Source organism: Prunus persica, chromosome G1, assembly GCF_000346465.2.
Source record: "Prunus persica cultivar Lovell chromosome G1, Prunus_persica_NCBIv2, whole genome shotgun sequence".
Lineage (NCBI taxonomy): Eukaryota > Viridiplantae > Streptophyta > Magnoliopsida > Rosales > Rosaceae > Prunus > Prunus persica.
In genome coordinates this window covers 37,435,274-37,450,164 of record NC_034009.1, presented here as the reverse complement: position 1 = coordinate 37,450,164, position 14,891 = coordinate 37,435,274, and the positions used below count along the sequence as shown (strand labels likewise).

The 14,891-nt window shown below is 37.2% G+C and overlaps 3 protein-coding genes across 11 annotated transcripts; 1 reads left to right on the top strand and 2 right to left on the bottom strand.

The window, feature by feature from the left end:
- LOC18789421 (putative serine carboxypeptidase-like 23) lies at positions 332-3,426 on the top strand. The gene is made up of 8 exons (XM_020554718.1): positions 332-927; positions 1,074-1,181; positions 1,277-1,554; positions 1,637-1,897; positions 2,002-2,108; positions 2,236-2,322; positions 2,433-2,538; positions 2,690-3,426. Exons 1-8 carry the CDS (start codon positions 408-410, stop codon positions 2,831-2,833), a joined length of 1,611 nt encoding a protein of 536 aa, XP_020410307.1. The 5' UTR covers positions 332-407; the 3' UTR covers positions 2,834-3,426.
- Positions 2,972-7,001, bottom strand: LOC18788790 (uroporphyrinogen-III synthase, chloroplastic). 8 transcript variants are annotated; one of them, XM_020554720.1, is made up of 10 exons: positions 6,724-7,001; positions 5,973-6,060; positions 5,578-5,647; positions 5,227-5,345; positions 4,772-4,867; positions 4,603-4,658; positions 4,034-4,119; positions 3,793-3,927; positions 3,513-3,587; positions 2,972-3,423 (listed from the first exon to the last, which is right to left on the bottom strand). In XM_020554720.1, the coding sequence occupies exons 1-9, from the start codon at positions 6,970-6,972 to the stop codon at positions 3,539-3,541; spliced, it is 948 nt and encodes a 315-aa protein (XP_020410309.1). In that variant the 5' UTR covers positions 6,973-7,001; the 3' UTR covers positions 2,972-3,423; positions 3,513-3,538. The 8 variants fall into 8 exon arrangements, with proteins under 8 accessions (XP_020410309.1, XP_020410310.1, XP_020410308.1 ...); XM_020554721.1 differs by having other exon boundaries at positions 2,972-3,450; positions 3,535-3,587; XM_020554719.1 differs by having other exon boundaries at positions 2,972-3,447; positions 3,535-3,587.
- Positions 8,671-12,945, bottom strand: LOC18792649 (polyadenylate-binding protein RBP47). 2 transcript variants are annotated; one of them, XM_007222224.2, is made up of 6 exons: positions 12,137-12,945; positions 10,415-10,895; positions 9,869-9,936; positions 9,655-9,785; positions 9,459-9,555; positions 8,671-9,096 (listed from the first exon to the last, which is right to left on the bottom strand). In XM_007222224.2, the coding sequence occupies exons 1-6, from the start codon at positions 12,509-12,511 to the stop codon at positions 8,932-8,934; spliced, it is 1,317 nt and encodes a 438-aa protein (XP_007222286.1). In that variant the 5' UTR covers positions 12,512-12,945; the 3' UTR covers positions 8,671-8,931. The 2 variants fall into 2 exon arrangements, with proteins under 2 accessions (XP_007222286.1, XP_020409477.1); XM_020553888.1 differs by having other exon boundaries at positions 8,671-9,099; positions 12,137-12,940.

Sequence of the window (14,891 nt, the reverse complement as noted above, 5' to 3'; positions counted from 1 at the left end):
TTATAAATTTTATTTGTATTCAATAATATATGAGTATTTTGTGTATAATACCTGAATTTTGTGTGTATTATTGATAATTTTGTAAAAAACAAGTGTATTAAACATGAAAAATACTTACGTACGTATACAATACGAGTATTAAACGTGAAAATTCTAAACTTTTTATACGGGTAATAACTCTGAAAAAGTAAAAACTCAAAAGGGTACAATAGAGACTCGGATAGTGACCTCATAGTAATAGATAATGCTCTAAACTGCTCTTCTCAATAAACAAAAATCGGGGAAAAACAATTATAAAAAAAAGGTCACAGTATCTATGTAATATATAATATGCAGTGTTTTCATAATAACCCTGGCAATAAATTCACTCGTCAAATCTCAAATTCTTTCAATCCTTCCATATCCAAATGGATTCATTTCATAATAATCCTGGCAATAAATTCACTCGTCAAATCTCAATTTTTTTGTATAAATTCTCATCCCAAGCTTGGTTTCAGTACTTAATATTCCACCAAAAATTATATCAACATGAAACTTTCACTGCCAACACATGTTTGCTGCTCCTCTCTTGCTACCAATTAGCCCTGCTCACCGTATCATGCAATGCTAATCACCAAATTAACAACCTCAATAAGTTGATTAAGTCTCGCAAATCTGGGACTAATCCTCCTCCTGATCGTAAATCGTGGGTTGGCTTAGATGATGTAGAGGACTCTTTTTCTCCGGTGTACGTTGGCCCCCAACATGGGTTGAAGGAAGCTGATAAAATTGAAGCTTTGCCAGGTCAACCAGCTGAAGGAGTAAACTTTGATCAATATGCAGGCTACGTTACTGTGGACCCTAGAGCTGGGAGAGCTTTGTTCTACTACTTTGTAGAGTCACCCCATAATTCTTCAACCAAACCTCTAGTGTTATGGTTAAATGGAGGTAAATAATATACATCCTAAAACTATTAATTAAAATTCTCCTCTGCTCTGAATATATATGGTACATTATTTATATACCTTTCAATCAAAGTTATATGCTACATTTGGTGGCTCGGATTAAACTGGACTATTGTGTACTTAATGCAGGACCAGGATGCTCGTCGCTTGGATATGGAGCCATGGAAGAACTTGGACCGTTCAGGGTCAGCAGTGATAACAAGACGCTATACCGTAATGACTACGCTTGGAACAAGGGTAAGGAATGCATTTCATGTTCTAATCTCAAATTAATCTCTGCACTTTAGAGTTTAGTACTAATCAGCAGTGAGATTAAATTGCATGGGGGGCAGTGGCAAATGTGATTTTCTTGGAGTCTCCAGCAGGAGTTGGGTTCTCATATTCCAACACATCATCTGACTACGAAAGCGTGGGTGACAAGCAAACGGCAAAGGACTCCTACACATTTCTTGTAAACTGGCTGGAGAGGTTTCCTCAGTATAAAACCAGAGACTTCTTCATCGCTGGAGAGAGCTATGCTGGCCATTATGTGCCTCAACTTGCTCACACCGTTCTCTCACAAAACAAAATCAACAATCAAACAAAAATTATCAATCTCAAAGGCATTGCAGTGAGTATATATATATAATACTTGATTAATTAACCTCAAAGATTAATTAATAAGTTGATGTGTTTAATTGCTAATTATGCAGATTGGGAATCCTTGGGTGGATGATTATGACGGTGAAATGGGAGTTTATGATTACTTGTGGACACATGCTTTGAACTCTGACGAAACTCATGCAGCAATACACAAGCATTGTGCTGACTTTGCTTCCGATAAACCCTCCGACATATGTCTTAAATATCAACTCCGATCAGAGCGCGAACTTGGAGACGATAACATTGACATTTACAACATCTACGCTCCCCTCTGCAGAAAATCAGAATCCAAATCTGTCTCAACTGGTTCCGTAAGTCTCTAACAAACAAATTATGGTTTTGGTTTTAAAACCAGAGAGCTTCCCAGTTACAGTAAAAACAGAGCCTTTTGTAATGGTTTTATTTACATGTTCAGGTTCATCATTTTGATCCATGCTCTAGTAATTATGTGGAGTCGTATCTAAATCTTGTTCAAGTGCAATCAGCTCTTCATGTTAAAGCTACGAATTGGTCAGCTTGCGGGTATGCCTAAATTGATTTCCATTGAGGATCTGTTTTTCTATAGTTGGATCCTCTCAAATGATATACGAGCTGAAAAAACAGGTTCGGAATTTCTAACCCTTTTTCTTTTTCTCTGCATTATCTGTAGTAATATTGGATGGACGGACAGCCCAGTGTCTGTTCTACCCACAATAAAGCAGCTCACAGCCAGTGGGATAAGTTTTTGGATATATAGGTGAGAGAGACTTGAATTGGTCAAGCTTTTAATTATAATCAAAACCCCTTTCAGCATATTATTTTCATCCACAAATTTTTGAAAATGCATGGTTGTATGCTAACTTACAGTGGAGACACTGATGGGAGAGTACCAGTCACATCTTCCAGATACTCCATAAACAACCTTAAGCTGCAGCTCAGGACTTCATGGCGGCCATGGTACTCTGATGGCGAGGTAATGGATAAATTCACCCTACATCCTCTCTCTCTCTCTCTCTCTCTCTCTCTCTCTCTCTCTCTCTCTCTCTCTCTCTCTCTCTGTGACGATACGTTGAATTTTATTGGGGTTTTTTTTCTTCTCATGATCAACGTTGGTTGGGATGCAGGTTGGAGGATATGTGATTAGGTACAAAGGGTTGACATTTGCCACAGTGAGGGGAGCTGGGCACATGGTTCCCAGCTATCAACCACAGAGAGCGCTTACCTTGATCTCATCTTTCCTCAAGGGGAAGCTTCTTCCTTCCTCTTAAGAGTACTCAATTATTTAATTATCCTCAACATTATTTGAATATCTATGTATTTAATTTATTTCCAAGGGTTCAACAGTGCTTGATCTGTAAATCCTGTTTTCAATTCTTATTCAATAATTGAAGCTCGAGAATAAAAATAGTTATAAATCACTCTAATCTATCCTTCATTCATCAGCATCGTTACGGCTGTTAAAGTGTGTGACATAAGATAAAAATGAAAAGAACTCTCATAAAATGAGCTTTCACTGTAAGAATAATAAAAAATGTACAAAGCTAGAGAAAGAATTCCCTACCTTTTATTTAAATAACGAATTATACATCTAAGAGAACAAGCTTTCTCTTCCACATTTGATCCCAACAGCCTTTTCACAGGCCGCTTAGAGGAAGCTCTGTCTGCCGAATGAATATGGTCCCTCTGGGGTGTTAAATATCTCCACCTCTTTCTGTCCTGCTGCTTGCAGAATATTAAATGCTTGCTTTGCAGCTGGTTTATGCAGAAATTGTGAAATTTCGCTATCCGTGTGTTTGTTCTTCGTGCTGCCTCAATTCTACACCATCTCCTTGTCAGCCTTCATGGGCCTGGGAGAAAACTGGAGACGCACTGTTCATGTAATCTACTATATGCCCACAGGAAAAAAGGAGATGCAGGTTACTAAAATTAGTACAAGCAAAAATCTACCTGTAAAAAATACAATGCTTACAAGTTTACAGACAGACATTTGCTTGCAACGCTTCAATGATGCTACCCACCCATCTGTCATCCAAAAATTTAACAAAAATTTGTTAAAAAATTATCGGGGGGAAGAATTATATATAAGGAAATCCAAACTTAGAAGAAAAGGCTACTGAAAGTCTTCAGGAATATCAAATTAAATTGTATGACTGACACTGTTATATAATGCAAACTAGTGTTGTGGTAATAATAGTATATAAGAAAAGGTTAGAAAAGTTCATATTACCCTTCAAGACCTGGGTCTGCTGGGTAGTAAACATTTCTCAAGCCTAATTTCTTAGCAGCCTTAGCAGTTGTCTCACCAATACAGGCAACTGAATTGTTCCATTGCTCTAACTCTGAAATAAGATTGACCCAGGCACTGTTGCAATGGAGACAAGCTCAGATTAAGTTGTCTATCCACTGACATGATAGCTCAGAGAAACCAGTCCACATGTCATAAGACAAACAAGTAACGAGTTACTCACCGAATGGCAGAAGGAGAAGCAACTGCAATGACAGGGGCCGAAAGTGCCAGCTTCAAAACCATTTGATCGACATTATGAACAGGGGCCTAGAAGAAAATATCCAAAATCATTTTCTAAGTTCTAACTGAAATAAATCATTAGCTATCACAAGTACAATTAGTGTTAATATACCATACAACTGCAGACCTGCAACCTACAATAAAAAGGTTCAGACAAACATAACAAAGTCCACATGTCCACATTAGACCAGAGTGAGGCAATGATTGAGAAGCAGGAGCGGGGACGCCTAATGAGTATCAATGATGTATTAACATTTACAGCAGACAACTATAATCCCTAAAATAAATTTAAAAAACCTGGAAAGAGCAATTATCTTTGATGAAATTCAACAGTAACACATAGAAAAGATGACCAATTGATGACAATAAACATACAGAAATGAAATATGTATTTACTAACCAATAAGAACAAATTTTTGAAACCTTTATACAACAATATAAATTATAGATGATTACTTAAAACCAATATAAGGAGGTCCACAATTGCATGCCGAAGATAAGTTATCATACCGTTGTGTACGTATTTAGCCTCGTCACCTCAAATCCACGATTGGACAGGCCTTCCTCTGAAACAAATAGGCCAAGTTGAAAAAGGATAATAAAAATAAAATAAAAAAGTGACAACACTAATCTTGTAAACCACAACCAGCGGGTATACAGATTGAAGCATTCCACATACCAATCTCATTGCTGGCCTTTGCCGAAGCAGGATATAAAACAGTGCACTTTTTATTACCATTCTTAGGAAGCTCTGAAGCCAAAACCTTGCCTGTTGCTGAGGAGTTACAGTTGCCCCAAAAGAAAACCAAGGTTAGAATCCAAAAATAGCTAAAACGAGAAAATAATATAACCCACAATATTGAGTCATATATTGAACAAAAGAAAACGATAGTAAAATCAAGCTCAGCAAGCTAGAAGAATGTTGCTTCATCACAAGAATTTTTTTTGTGGGGATATTTATTCTCCAATCCATCTATAATTTGATTTAAATAGTATTCAGTGCTTTCCAAAAAGTGTTAAGATAAAGTTTGTCTTTCTTGGGTCTTGTCAATGACTGAAGGAAGCATAACAGGCAATAGTACACTCTGTACGGTATTACATGCTTGCCTACACTAATCTATATGCAAAAAGTACCTTTTGATGGCACAAAGGCAACATTGAGGGATTGTTTTGATGACTGTATTACTTCCTCAAAAATGCTTGCTGTACCAGCCCCCACGACACCTACCTTAACATTTGGAGTTCCAGCTGCCCTAAAGGCCAACAGCAGGGAAAAGTCTATTAATTTGGAGAATAGAAAATATCAACAAAGTTTATACTAAAAAGGAAATTTATAAAGGCCTTTTCTCCATACTTCTTCTGGACATACTATAAATTTGAAAGCAAAGACAAATTCAAGTCAAATTTGAGCAAGAAAGAAACAAAATACAAGTCTTTAAATGCAAAATTAGCGACTTTTCTGGTTTATTAAGTTATATCCCTTACTTCCATGCCTCTAAGAAGACTGAACCCGCTTCAGGAGAAGTTATGACAATCCAGTCAAATGTAGTATCTGCTGCCAACAAGGACCATTAAAAGAAGAATGTTAGTACATTTGTTTGGACTATGCTAGCTGAGCATGACTAGAACTTTAAAAGAGGAAAACGGAGAAAAAGAGAAAGAAAGATGCAGTTGAAGTTTGGGGCAAAAGGACAGAATGGGTTTAATAAGAATATGAGGCAGTAGACTGAGTGACAGAAGGAAAAAGCTATGTAATTAATAGCTACTCCAGCAAGTTGTCATAGTGAAGAAAGGTCTTTTTATCATATAATCTGATGGCATTATGTGCAAAACTGCTTCACATCACAAACAAAAATAAAGAATAAAGTTGGAGAAGTTACCGCTTAATACAGTAGGAAGTTTATCCAGATCAGGCCCCCGTGTATGCTGAATGAGGGGAAGCTCCAAACAGCTGATTCCCTGCTTGGCCTGTACTCAACATTTGAATATCTCATCAGCCAAAGCAACCTATATGCTACAAGTACATATTAATACATAGATAGAAACATGCATACATACATATATACATACATACATACATATATACATGTACATAATATAAACACATACATTAATAATGTATACATATGCATTGTTTTGATGCCCAAAAATATGTCTACTGGATATGATATTCCAGAAAGCCAAGCAATGCTACTGCTACTGATTATTGATTTAAAGTGTGAAAAGCCATTTTTCACACTTAAACAACTCAGTCTCAGTCTAGGAGAAAATTAGAGTATCGAAATTCGAAAATCAGTGAAAATGCCAAAACATAAAAATTAAAGATTTAAAATGCTAAAAAAAGAAAATGCCGCACACTGGCAATCACTTTCACATTTAATCAAACACCTTACGCTGGCAATTCGAAGCCAACTCGCTGGCATAAACATTTAAAACGATTTGCATAGTTCGACAAAATCAATTAATAACAAATGCAGAGTATTTACAAGATAAGATTTCGAAAACGACAGAGAATCAAAATTTAGAACCCTAGAAATCGAAGAGAACGCAACGGTGTATCGGAACAGCTAAATTCCAGCACCTCAAGAAAAACTCAAAACGAAAATGGCGGAGACGGAGAGAAATGCATACCAGAGAGCTGATGAGCTTGCCATTCTTGCCGCGCTCTCTGGTCACGACGACTTTGGGGGTCGAATTCGAATTGGAGATTGATGAAGAAGAAGAAGAAGAAGCTTGGATTCTAGAAGCAACCACAAAGATTCGCCGGTGAATTAGCGGACAAGAAGGTGAGTAGGAAGCAGAGGAGAGAGAGGAAAGAGAAAGGTGTGCCATTGGAAACGTGTTGCACAGAGAGGATCGCACAAGGCCAGCTATTACCATATTGAGTTAGCAATCTAATTATTCTATTCATTTGTTTAATTAATCTTAATCTTCTGCTTAGCCTCTGGAAATTATAAATTAGTCCCCTGTAAGTTAACTGACCCACACGGCCAAAGTATGACACGTGGAAATGCATACATGCGACGCATGGCAGTTGTTGGATGGCTGTGGCCTGTCCTCCGAGCATCCAACCAATCAGCTTCCTATCATGTGCTTGTCTTTTGAGCAATGATTGTGCGGCACGTAGTCACACCATTTTTTTTTAGAGATATTTAGTGATATACCCATTTCTAGCACTAATATTATAAATAAACCCTACACAATTGAATTCCTATAAACAAACCCAAAAAAAACCCACAAAATGATAGCTGGCCTTATTGAATTTAATATTGATTATTAAATTACTTTGATGCCCTATTGAGTGTTTTGGGTATTTTTATGAGATTTTGGGGTTGAGTTTGTTTTAAGAAATTGATGGCAGTTTTGTAATTTATAAGAAGTTAAAAGCTTTTTTGTTATGTTGTAAATGGGCTTTGGGTGTGTTTCTAAAGTCCATTTTATATAGGATATTTTTATAATTTGGGCCCCCATATTGGGTATAATAGTGAATCTCCCTTTTTTTTATAATGCGATTTTTTTTAAATGGTCGGACAGGATTCCTTGCTTTTTAATCTCCCACCGTGGCCCAAGTAATTTTTATACCTCCCATCTCTTCCTCATCTTGCAACGTGAATTGATGATGGAACTGTGTATCTATGCAAAATATCAACTAAATTATAAATCGTTTAGTCTAAGAAATATGATGAAATAAAGAAGAACTAAGTATTTTGATTAACAGTACTTAATCAAATGATTACCAATTTGATTGATGTTGTTGCATAAATAAGTTTGAAGGTTGAGAATGAGTGCAAAGAAAATAGTAAGATATTCAAGTAAAAGTATAGAAGGCTGAAAGAGGAGTTTCAAAATTGCTAGCCTTTTTATATTCGTCTCCGTACCGTACCCTTCGTCCAATACTTAGTGTTTTGCTAAATTTTGGTCCCCATGTGTCCCAAGTGCCCCAACCCAACCCTGGGGTGTTGTGCGCCCCATGATTCCAACACTTGCGAGCTCCATTACCCTAATATATTATATGCATCCTCCTGTATGTGTTTTCTGAAACTCGGTTGCTTTTTACGATATATGACTGTTGAGTGAGTTTAAGCGTTCTATGGCCCCTCCTGCGTTGATTTCAGCTGTAAAATATATACATAAAAGCTTGGGACCTGCACAATGCACAATGCACAATGATGATAGACTGATAGTTGTTGTCTATTATCATTAACACATGCTACGCACATTGTGCTCTAACTCAATATTTTATTTCCTGTCCTCCGAGTTATTGCTTCTAATTATCAAGAATATACCTGCATTTTCAAGCTAGCCCCATCTCATTCTCCAGAGTCTCTGGATTATAGATGTGTCGGTTTTTCAAAATTTCGAGAACAATTTACGTTTTCCCGAGGCCCAAGTAAAAGCTTCATACTAATGCTTTTTCTGTTTGACAGTTTCCTAGGCATGCTTCATTGATCCATTCTACGTTGGGTGACAATTCAAAGCACACACACCACAAGATAGCTTCACAGAAGTGCAGCTTCTGCAAAAGCATGCCCAAGATTGTCTCGCACCTTTTCAATTCACGGAGGCAATGGCAATGTGTTGATCCAAGAATAAGTTTCTCTTAAAATTACGTAATTCTAGAGAAATGATCAACCAAATCCTTACATACCTACCTCAAGTTGTCAAAATTCAGTTCCACTCCACAATTAGAGGGATTTTATAAAAAATTCCAGAGACCCGAGCAAATTACAGAAGAAGAGACTCTATAGTCATCAAGTCTGATTGCTAAAACTACTCATGCAGTTCGCTCGGTTCACTCACTGTCGGTACCTGCCTTACAGCACAGGAGTAGCTGCTGGCTCAGCTTACTTGTTGTTGGTGGGTGCCATAAACTGGATAGGCTCCATATGCGGCCGCAGCATACATGCTTGGGTCATGATGTGGTGGCAGAGCATAACCATAACCATCATAAACAGGACCTCCATAGTAAGCTCCGGCCCATTGGTTGCCAAAATCCGTTCTAAACTGCTGAAAATCAAAACCAAGGAAAACAAAGTGGTGAGAAAAAAGAAAAAGAGGAAACTGGTGGCAGATAATATTAATAAAATGAGTGGCATCCAAGGTTATTGACGAATATTGGATAAATGTCTCCTAAGCAATAACTGAACTACAGGAGTTCTCACTTTTCAATTGTGTTATTGTAGAAGGCGATCATATAATAACAGTGAAACATGCATAGACTACCCTAGCAAGGATTGATAAAAGATATGTCCAAGCTAATGGCATGGCAGGGGCTTTATAATTGTACTTCATAAAAAACAACCAAACATAACAAAGGTGGGTTTTGTTTTGGGGATGGGGTTTATCAAGAGAGAGAGAAACAATGCCTGCTTATTTGCTGGATTGCGGCCCCATGAAAGTCTGACTGTTTGCTTGCCAATTACTGTGCCATTCAGTTTCGGCAATGCCTCCTCAGCGTTATTTCTGTTACACGAGATCAAAAGAATCATGTGCCAACTCGTTGTCAAATAAAAAGTATACCACCACTAATGTTGCAGAGCAATATCATGACCAACTGTTTACCTGTTAGCAAATTGTACAAAACCACATCCTTTTCCAACAGGTATTTTAACAGAGACTATCTCTCCATACTGAGAGAAGGGGTGCCTGAGATCTTCATCGGTAACATTAGGATCAAGCCCTCCAACAAATATCTATAATTGACACACAAGTCAGCCAAGGGGAGAAAGAAAGATAGTCTCCATTGGTTAAAACCATGAGAAGCTAAAAGACTCACTGTTGTGTTTGTAGAATCTCCATCAGATTGGAACCCTTGGGTTGGTGTACCATTTGAAACATACCCCCCTGTACAAACCAAACCAAACCAAAATATAATCAGATAAAAGAGCATAACATTCAAGCCATGGTTATGCAAAGATCGCCTCTTTCACAATATAAAATCATAGGTTGGACATGCAACAATCTACCCGGGTGGTGGACAAATAGATCACAAAGGACAAGAAAATTACGAATAGCTTATCAAAAGAAGAAGGTTGATGACTATAACTATTCCAGAAAGATATCATTTTAATGTGCAATACATGGGAAAACAGGCTGGTACTTACCAAAATGAACAATGTTAGGAGATAAACAGCTTGGCTGCTCATTGCCATAACTGAAGTAAAACTACGGCACCCAGATGCTCTTATAAAGCCTTACCATACGTACACAAAATTTGAAGTAACAAAGTTCAACTTCAAATATACAAGGGAAGCAGAGCCAAATACCTTCTTATCAAAAACTGGAACTACACACCTTCTTATCAAAAAGTAGAACTAAATACCTTGTGAAGAGTACTGTTGCTGATATCCAGATGATTTCCTAGGAGTTGCAGCCCCAATGCGCATAGGTCTGCTCGAACAATAAACACCATTCATTTCAGTCATAGCCTGTGACCTTTCATTCTCATCTCCAAACCTCACAAAACCATAACCCTTTGAACGGCCAGTATTGGCATCAAAGACAACTTTTGCAGCTTTAACAGACGGATATTTACTAGAAAAAGTTTCGTGCAATAAACTATCTGTAACATCTGCAGCTAAATCTCCTACAAAAATGGAAAGATCAGGAGCATTATCTGAACGCTTATCGCCCGTGCTAAATGTTGCCCAGTTCAGACGGAAGGGTTGTTCCGTGTTGGGCATTAAAATGCCAGTATAGGTCTGTAGAACTTTCTCAGCTGTTGCATGTGAAAAAAATTCTACAAATCCATAGCCCTCTGATAAAAGAGTCTGCTTGTTCCGAATAACCTTGATGGAGGCAATCTACATGACATAAGAATTGTGTTACCGAAAAAAGGCACAGTAAAAAAAATAGTGGGTAATTTTTTTCAAGAAATCAGTTTCACTGGGAAATAAAAGACAGTTTGTTTTCAAAAAAATATATTCCAGCTGTGAACAGTTTTAGTCTTAAATTAATTGGAAGAGATGTGATGAATTAAAATTCTACAAGCTTCATAAAGAAAGTAGAAGGGAAAAAAGAATAAAGAAAGTAATAAAGAAATAAATATAGTCTTTCCTACAGGGCAAAAAAACATAACTTTTCCTAAATATACCTTCTTTCAGAACCAGGTCTTATGAAGGTCGATACATGTATTCGATTAGAAAATGTAACAGAAGATTGAAGTGAGCAGAACCAAAGTTCTTGCCCGTTCTATTTTATTGAAATAGCCAGATGAAGCTCCAAGCACCCACAAGTTGAACAACATACATACTCAAAATATAAACTTCAGTTTTTTACTTTTGGGATTAAATCCAACAACTTCCTCTACATTTTTAGTAAACTAGTAAGGTCCCAGCCTGATATTCTACTATTATAGTAATACTGATTCATGGTCATGAGTTACCTTCACATCTAAAAGACTTCCAGAGCTCACGTATTTCGTAATTGCCTCAAAACACCCAAATGAGAAGGGGCCCAGACATATAATGTTCTTGCACATTCTCATACAAAATAAGCCACCAAAAGGGAAAAAAAATACTTCCAATAGCATACAATTATAACCATGCCTTCTTCTTTTCAGTAACAAGTTACTCTCAAAAGTCAAAACTGCATATCCTCTTTAGTCCTTTACTAATTGTGTTTGGCTTAACACTTGCATTCATTCACAAAAGGCTACACCTTTAACATTTTGTCATGTATACCAAATGTAGTTCAGATAAATATTCCAACCCATAAAACCCAACACACACAAAACGAAAATTATTTGGAAAAAAAAAAAAAAAACACTATACAAACAACATCAGAAAAACCCAACCTTCAAACATCGAAATGCTTACAACCCAATTAAGCAGAAACCTCAAAGCTTCCAACTTTCAATCCAAATGCCAACTTTTTCCAATAAAACAAAATAAAAGTTTCATCTTTTTTACGAATACCCACGTTACCAGTCAAAAAATCCATATAAAATACAAATAGACACATGAAAATCGTGTACAATAAATATATATAGACGTGTACATGTACATATAAATATGCACACACAGAGAGAGAGAAGAGATTGGACCTCGCCAGTGGAAGCGAAGCAGGTGTGGAGATAATTCTCGTCCATCCAATGGTGTAAATCACCGACCCAGATGGTCTTATTCTCGCCGCTAGATCCCAACTGCTGCTGCTGCTGAAGGTGTTGTACGTGCTGCTGCTGCTGCTGGTACTGGTGGTACGCCATGTAGTGCTGAGGTGGCGGCGGCGGAGGCGTCGCGTAATGCTGAGGTGGCATCATCTGGTGCTGCATTACCATAGCCGCCGCCGGATACTGCATCGCCATCCACTGCTGCGGCGGCGGCGCCTGAGTCTGCGCCGCTTGCTGCTGCTGCGGCGGCGGCCGTTGATTACTCTGCTCCTGTTGCTGCACCGACGAATCAGAGCCGTTCGATTGCATCGTCACAAACACTCTCTCTCCCTCCCTGAAAACGACGCAGTTTCGAACTAAAAAGAAAGTTAGATTCAATGAATCCGAGAACGACTTCTGGAGTTGCACAGAGAGAGAGAGAGAGAGAGAGAGAGAGAGAGAGAGAGAGAGTTTTTCCGAATCTGGAGTTTTTAGAGAGAGAGAGTAAGAGGGAGAGGGAGAAGAGGGGCTTTGGACTGCGGGGGGAGAGGGAGGATTTATTTTGAGGATGACGGATTCATGGGTTGGCTTCGTAAAACGCGGTTGTTTTGTAAGCCGTTGGATCAGACGGTGAGGGTCTGTTCTCCACCGTTGGATTTGTCACACAACTGATATAGATATGAGATATGCATTGAGACTCAGTTGTGGTTTTGTACTCTCTTTTTGTTGATCCGCCGCCAGCTGCACTTGCTTTCAGTTTTGCCCTCCTACAAAAAATATTCCTTTTTAAATTTAATTTACTTGTGTTTTTTATTTTTCCTTATTATTTTTTAAAATATTTTCTTTGGGCTTTGGATTTGCTTTTTAGATTCTCATTCATTCAACTTACCATAAACGACGAATTCACCGCGTGACGTCATCATCTGTTCTTGAATTTCAGTGAAGATTTATTGCGGTAAAAATAATCTTGGTTTTTACCAAATATGGATAAGTACGGGTCAGGGAACCCAGAAGGAGATCTTTGATCCCAAACAAAAGTTTGGCTCTTTTTGTGGAAAGTTTTGTTGGATGGAACAGAATTTCAGAGGTTACCTTTTTTGTTGTTGTGTGTGTGTTTTTTTTGGGCACTGAATATAACAGAAGGGGAAAAAAAAATAGAATTAGATTTATAAAGAGCAAATGCTAGCCAGAATCAGCAACTATGAGAATATTAATTTGTGTAATTATTTTTTTCTTAAATATTAATTTCGGTGAATATGTTATTTGTCCTCGTCAACTCCTATATTCTTTATCTTAAGGAATGATATAAAATGATTAAAAAGTAATATAAAGGTATTTGTTACATTAGAGAGAGGAGTTGTGTTAAATCTCAAACATTTGACTGACATGTTTATTTGGAATGAATAAGTGAAAAATACGAGAGAAAATGAATGAATACGCAATCAACTATTAACTCATAATCAATCTCATTTTTAGGTTATTCGGGCATTAGATTAAGGAGTTTAATGTTGGAGCCACATACTTTAAGGAAAAGTATAAATCGATTTTCAATACACACTTTAAGTAAATAAACATGTTGTAAAAGTCAAAGTACCATAGTCAACTTTATTGGTAACATAATAATTATCTTAGTTCAAGCATTTATGTGGAGCAATTATTGTGTACATCTGGCACATGGCAGCTCCAAGGCTTAGGGTAGTTTGGGCCTTGGTGTTGGGCGAGTTAAGGGCTGGTTGCGCTCTGGGTGTGGGCTATGCCTTAATTGTGATGAGAATGTTGATTGAACCATGATTTGGAATATAAATTATAATCAACGCAATTTTATATTCTTATGAGGGGAACAAATAACTCATAATTTTATATTCTCCTGTGTAAACTAATAGTATTTTATTTATTTTTTATATTCTTCTGTCTAAACTAAATTACAAATAGAGGATTCGAACTCAAGTGTAGAATTAAAATTACATATGTTCTAATCAATTTGACTAAACTCGAATAGTTTCTTTTTATTATATTAAAAATAGAAAGGAAAGGTGAGGAGTTTTGTTTTGTGTTTTTTTCACTTTTCTTTTAAGTAAAAAGAAAAATGAGAAAATCACATTGCATGTGTAAACTTCTTATGGAGAGATCATCGTGGATGACTGAAGCAAAGCCGGCTTGGGAGGCAATGACCTCCTTCACCTTGGCAATCAATGATAAAAATTCATATTAAAACTATCAGTCCCGATCTCTTAGACTACAGAGATTCAAAAGATTTGTGGTCACTCACCGTTGGATGTAAATTTAACGATTCATTCACTTTTGCACTCCTTTTAAGAAACGTTTTTGAACCGTTGAATTAACATCTAACGGTGGCTGACCACAATCTCTTGGACCACTGTGGTCCAAGAGATCGGAGCACCCCGAAAAGTACTATATATAGGAATATAAAATTTAACTTAATTTATTTAAAGAAAATAACATCCACACGAGATGTATAACATTCACATTTAACATATCTAGTAGGTACAATATTGGTGATGGAAATGGGTTTTTAAAATGTTGTCTTTGAAAGTGATGCTTTTCAGACCGTTACAGCACTTTGAAGTAACTTCATAAATAGGTCTGTCATTGGACTAGTGATGAAGGATACCAAGAGCTTGCTGACACAGGTCACCAGGGAAGGTTTTACCCATATTCATCGTACTATCAATGGTGTGACTCATCGTTT

Coding starts and splice junctions, on each gene's coding strand:
- LOC18789421 (XM_020554718.1), top strand. CDS start 408: ATGGATTCATTTCATAATAATCCTGGCAATAAATTCACTCGTCAAATC. Junction 2,109..2,235: donor ACGAATTGGTCAGCTTGCGG/GTATGCCTAAAT, acceptor CATTATCTGTAG/TAATATTGGATGGACGGACA. Junction 2,323..2,432: donor ATAAGTTTTTGGATATATAG/GTGAGAGAGACT, acceptor GCTAACTTACAG/TGGAGACACTGATGGGAGAG.
- LOC18788790 (XM_020554720.1), bottom strand. CDS start 6,972: ATGGTAATAGCTGGCCTTGTGCGATCCTCTCTGTGCAACACGTTTCCA. Junction 5,648..5,972: donor ACTTCCTACTGTATTAAGCG/GTAACTTCTCCA, acceptor CCTTGTTGGCAG/CAGATACTACATTTGACTGG. Junction 3,928..4,033: donor GCTTCTCCTTCTGCCATTCG/GTGAGTAACTCG, acceptor CCATTGCAACAG/TGCCTGGGTCAATCTTATTT.
- LOC18792649 (XM_020553888.1), bottom strand. CDS start 12,511: ATGCAATCGAACGGCTCTGATTCGTCGGTGCAGCAACAGGAGCAGAGT. Junction 9,786..9,868: donor GAGATTCTACAAACACAACA/GTGAGTCTTTTA, acceptor TGTCAATTATAG/ATATTTGTTGGAGGGCTTGA. Junction 9,100..9,458: donor GCAATCCAGCAAATAAGCAG/GCATTGTTTCTC, acceptor TTTGATTTTCAG/CAGTTTAGAACGGATTTTGG.